General features: G+C 35.0%; 1 protein-coding gene across 1 annotated transcript in view; it reads left to right on the forward strand.

Moving 5' to 3' along the window:
- Nucleotides 1–1,506: 1,506 nt before the first annotated feature.
- The window catches only part of LOC132757202 (uncharacterized), a gene marked incomplete at its 3' end in the record, with an annotated part of 43,544 nt that continues 39,510 nt past the window's right edge, over nt 1,507–5,540 (forward strand). The window contains exons 1-2 of the mRNA XM_060748409.1: nt 1,507–1,815; nt 4,908–5,146. Coding sequence (XP_060604392.1) covers nt 4,911–5,146 — 236 coding nt within the window. The remainder of the gene's footprint in view (nt 1,816–4,907; nt 5,147–5,540) is intronic.

Raw genomic sequence — 5,540 nt, forward strand, 5'->3', positions numbered from 1 at the left:
GGTTCGTATAATAGCAATGATCTACATTTATCAATAGGGCCCTATTTGGACTCCATAGAAATATTTACGTTCTGTTACTGCACGTTTTGCCGGCTTTCATTGTAACGGGTTAGGCCGAAGTTACACAGAAGGTCGGTCCCCATCGGTCATTTAAATTTACTCGCTGTTATGATCGGTTGTCATGCGTGATTTTATTTCTGGTTTTCTGTGTAAACGGCCATCGGTGACCGAAAGCAAACTCAAACGGTGTTGGATCGGTTATAAAAATGCTGAAAAACTCTCAATTGTTATCGTTTGTAAATCGGAGCTAAATCGGGCGTAACGCTAATAAATCGGTGTTTGATAGCTAGTCATCAGTGGTTAAACACTTTCCGTCAGATATGGCCGGTGATTCATATTTGGTTATCTTTGTCCAATCGGCTATATCGGTGATTAAGGACTTGCATATCTCGTGATATAGGTTGCTGTCGGTTATTTGTAAAATATTTTCACCGATCGAGAATTTTAAACATGTTTAAAAATCCCAATCAGTAATTTTTCACCGATGAAACTTATCTTTCCCCAATAGCAGTTGATAAGTGGAAAACAGGTGACCAATTGTCATCGGTTCATCCCATAATTTGGCTAAAAAAACTACCGATCAATCACCGATGGCTCTGTGTATCTGGGGTGTTATATTACCGTATCTACATGTATATATAGGACTAAACTATTTCAGTTTTCATATCAAAGAAAGCAATTTGAGTGTATAGTGAATTTTTTTATAAAAACTTCTGAGAGGTTACATATCCATGTATGATAGATTCTTTGTTTTACACTAGTAGCCCCAGCAAAGCAGTTCGGGAAATATATGCATACACCCGTTTCTTCTGGGCCTATATTATCAGTAATAAAGATCGTTGACAGGTTATATGGCCCTATATAAACGGCTGTTTGTAAATACCCGAGTCGTTAGGCGAGGGTTATATTGCAAACAGCCGTTTATATACGGCCATATAACCTGTCAACGATCTTTTTAACGAATTTATAATACAGCAAGCATCATTTTTAGAGCAAAAAAGTAAGATTTCTTCATGAATCGGCAGCAGCCGTGTATATAAAACTTTATAATACTGCATGTTTGTAACGTCATTTTTCATTGGATAATCGTGACGTTTATATAGTTTTATATACACGGCTGCTGTCGATTTATAAAGAAATCTTACTTTTTTCTCTAAAAATGATGCTTGCTGTATTATAAATTCGTTAAAAAGATTGTTGACAGGTTATATGGCCGTATATAAACGGCTATTTGCAATATAACCCTCGCCTAACGGCTCGGGTTATATTTACAAATAGCCGTTTATATAGGGCCATATAACCTGTCAACGATCTTTATAACTAATAATATAAAATTCACGATTATCCATTGAAAAATGACGTTACAAACGTGCAGTATTATTAAACCTTTATAACGTTTCAGAAAATACTGTACAAATTATCACCACGGACGTTTATATATAATTTGATAACGGTATAGGCAGAATTAGACGTTGTTTTTGTGATTTTTGTGCTATGAGCAAATGATATGCTAAATGACTGATAAACGAGCATCAAGTACATGTAACATAGGTGATAATGTGGTCCACTTTTTAACAATTGAACAGGAGATACCGATAAATATGTGAGAATACCCGGAACTCATATATAATTATCTAAAGCAAGGATTTATAAAAAAATATATGATTGAATGTGAATAAGATATTCTATTATAGATACATATACACGCACACGTGCTACTTAGCTAAAGTTGGATTAAAAATTCTTAAAGCGGAGGTAGGTGTATAAATTATTTTGATAATATGTTTTTTTTTAACAGACAAGTCGTTGTATGCTTTTAAAATGTTAAATATGCATTTCATTTTGTCCTTTTTTTAATTGTAATTCGGGATTATTTTAATATATATTGTTGTGTAGTAAAAAGGACCGTTGTTAAAAGACAATAGTCTGATATCTAAATATCTATACATGTATATGCGAGGAACTAACACATATCGGAGATTAAAACCACAGTGATATATTTTTAAACAGCGCTGTTGAAAATTGACTTCGTTTCCCATAACCTTGTACTTAAGATAGTACTGACACAAGAGCCTAAGAGCCTAAATGTTTTGAAATAAGTGTAATTAAACTCCCTTTTAATTGTATTTTATTATAAGAGATATTTGTATGAAAGTTGCATGCGCGGCAATTTTCTAATCACATTCAAATGATATATTCTTTGAGCGGCCGGCACTTTTCTAGCATTCTTACAGAGGCCCTAACCTCTCAGTTTGTATATAGGGATTAAAAAACCTTTTAAAAATGTTTTAGGGTGAGAAGTTACATAACCCCCCTAATGCCACGTCATGCGCAGAGGGCCATGACAATCGCATCTTCTCGGCCATTTCCGTCAAACGTCGTATAAGACCCGTATACACAGTCATTACACAGTAGAATGGACTAACCTACGCTAAGAATAACGTACGCTAAGAAACAAATAGTAATTTAATGCAGGGAGTTTTTGACTAACATTAGATTTTTCATAAATATAAACATAACAGTACTTCACTTATATACTTATCATACAGAACCTACAAAATGTCTACCTGTTGACATAAATTCGGAATTGATCTTGAATATACATCAGTGGGCATTTTAAACGATTATTTCTGTCAGGCATATATTACAAACATAATTTTGCCAAAATAAAACTATTTTTCTTTGGATGTCAAATGTATACATTCGTTATACACAATCGAAGAGTACACCCTCTGATTGTGCTTACATCTTAAAACCATGTGGTAAGACTATTTTCAACCTTATCAAGTCCGAGATAACAAGATATGTTTTTAAAACATGTGAGCCCCCTATTGGCAGCCCGTTGGTCATGTGATCAGGTTATTATACATGACTTCTGATCCAGTGAACAAAACACTAATAAGGATTATCTACTGGTCATAGTAATAATTATTATGACTTAGCAAACTAAGTTGTTACTAATCTTACCAAATAATATATGCATAAGTTTTATGAATCATGTAGGCCTCAATAATGACAGCACAGTTGTTAAATTACATACGACCTTCAAATGTGTATACCAAAAGCATTTTTAGTTTAATATAAAAATATCAACCATGGCAATTTGAGTTGTTGAGTTATTGGTCAGAAATCATCATTAAGTACAAGGTCAATTTGTCACTGACTCCTTGACCCCAAAATCAATAGGGGTCATCAGCTGGTCATGAACAATCATCATACCAAGTTTGAAGTTCCTAGGCCTAAGCTTTAGTTATTGATCGGAAATTATTTTAACCAACAAGGTCAATGTGACCTTGACCTTTGACCACTTAACCTCAAAATTAATAGGGGTCATCGACTGGTCATGACCAATCAACATACCAAGTTTGAAGTCCCTAGGCCTAAGGGTTTTTTTAGTTATCACTCGGAAACCATTTGGTCTACAGACCGACGGACCGACAAGTGCAAAGCAATATACCCCCTCTTCTTAGTATAGTAAAGGTGTTCCGATTGGATGGTCCTGACAAGCACGTCCGTTTAACTCACAACGAGTATAAAATGTCTGAATGACATATTAAAACCAGACATCTGTTTTTGGATAGAATGCACAAAACTTCACCAGAATCGACGTTTTCAATGTTTAATTTGGTCTGGACAGAAGTTGTCTCAAGTTTTCCATCTACCCCGAGTGCCTGCTTTGGACGATATTTCCATCAAATTGTCCGCCAACAGGCAATATCTTTACATGTGCATACTCGGAAAACAAATTGCTAGCTAACTGCATACCGATATTTTTATATAAATGTCTGTTATCTTCAAAAATTATGAAAAACTCACCTTGTTTATTGTGTCACACGTCCTAGATTGATGCTCACAGCGAGGAACGGACGTTACTCACAACATTTTTACCGATGGACATTTTACACTCGTTGTGAGTTAAACGGGCGTGACAAATGTGGCAAGAAAGAAGTATTGACCCTGTATACGTGTCTCGTGCATGCACAATATGGTATCTCTTCCCTTTCCTGAATATTAAACTTTTCGAAAATCATTTATATAAATTTCAAACGGCATGTGACACGCAGCTGCACAGAAACATGTGTCCACATTAGAACGCAAACTTTCGTCTTTTAAATGTACAAAGATCTCGATCACGTGACATCCTGTATTATGCCATGTTTATGTTTTCATGTTATAGGGCTACTCAAATTCGGGCCATAGATATGGAATGTAAGGCAGACGAACGGTGTCATCTTTGTGATTACGTTTTACTGCGTATTGAAGGATAGTCACCATTTATGTATTATAATCCCTTGCAGGAATTGTTATATAAAATTGTGCGTTACTCTTCTTCCGACACGATATGTACTTTTCGTTCAAGTTTAATAATACAAGTACATTGTAATTAAAAAAAACATTATTTATTATATAAGCAAGTTCACATACTAAGTACGTGTGTAATTTACTCTTGCTGATTTATGATAAAAAAAAAAAAAAAAAAAAAAAAAAAAAAAAAAATCTGCTTCATTAACTGCTTTTCTTCTTTAAGAATGTTATCGCCATTTTTTTTATTGCATATTAAATAATTAAAGACTTGTGCCCATCTATCTGCTTCGATTGTGTTATGTAACTCTGAAATAGTAGGAATATGCCATTTTGTTAACAGCTATAAGTATAAGAACATTCTACCTTATTATAAGGATTGTTAAAATTCAACAAATTCAGTATTTTATGTGCCAGGAGTTCTGTACTTGTGATCTTAGAACGCTTAAATTGAAATTGTTGTGGTATGCGGAAAGTGGCGGATTTGCCGATCTTTAACGAGCTTGTGATTTCCTTTTTTTTATCTCTAGTGTTATTTATTCCAGATCATGGAGTCGTCAGAAATACCGTTGGACGGTACACGAAAGAACTCATTGATAGAGACAATCAGACAGTCTCATGTACCTGCAAGAAAGGACTCGGTCGCACCATTGTCGTTAATATCTATAGAAACCCCGAGACATTGCGCATCGGATCCAGCAACTCCTGAGAGGGGCGAGGACCATGATAGGTCCCGCAGACTGAGCAGACGTCTGAGTTTAAGACCCCCGCCAAATGTCTACAGGTATAATAAGAGTTCATATATTTATTGTGGTTATATCTTTTAACTATGAAAGCGTCTTGGTGCCAAAAAAAAATAGTATTCACTCCGAATAATTTTGATTCTTAAAAGCCTAGTTAGGACTTGAAAAGCCTTAAAAGGACTTTGTTACTCCTAATTAGGATTCACGAGAGCATTTTAGGACTTTGCAATTCCTAATCAGGACTTTAAAATATCTAATCAGGAGAAATAAAATGACAAATGTTTAGGACTTTTACCTGTGCACTGACGTTTAACACTAGGATAGGCATGATGTCACATTTAGATATTCATGCACGTCTTTTATAATCGATAATGAAAACAAAAGGACAGACTGCAAAGTCCCAGCTGAAATCCCTAGCCTGCATGCACGATGATT

The sequence above is a fragment of the Ruditapes philippinarum genome, unplaced genomic scaffold (genome assembly GCF_026571515.1).
Source record: "Ruditapes philippinarum isolate M1 unplaced genomic scaffold, ASM2657151v2 ctg4059_1_1_1_1, whole genome shotgun sequence".
NCBI lineage: Eukaryota > Metazoa > Mollusca > Bivalvia > Venerida > Veneridae > Ruditapes > Ruditapes philippinarum.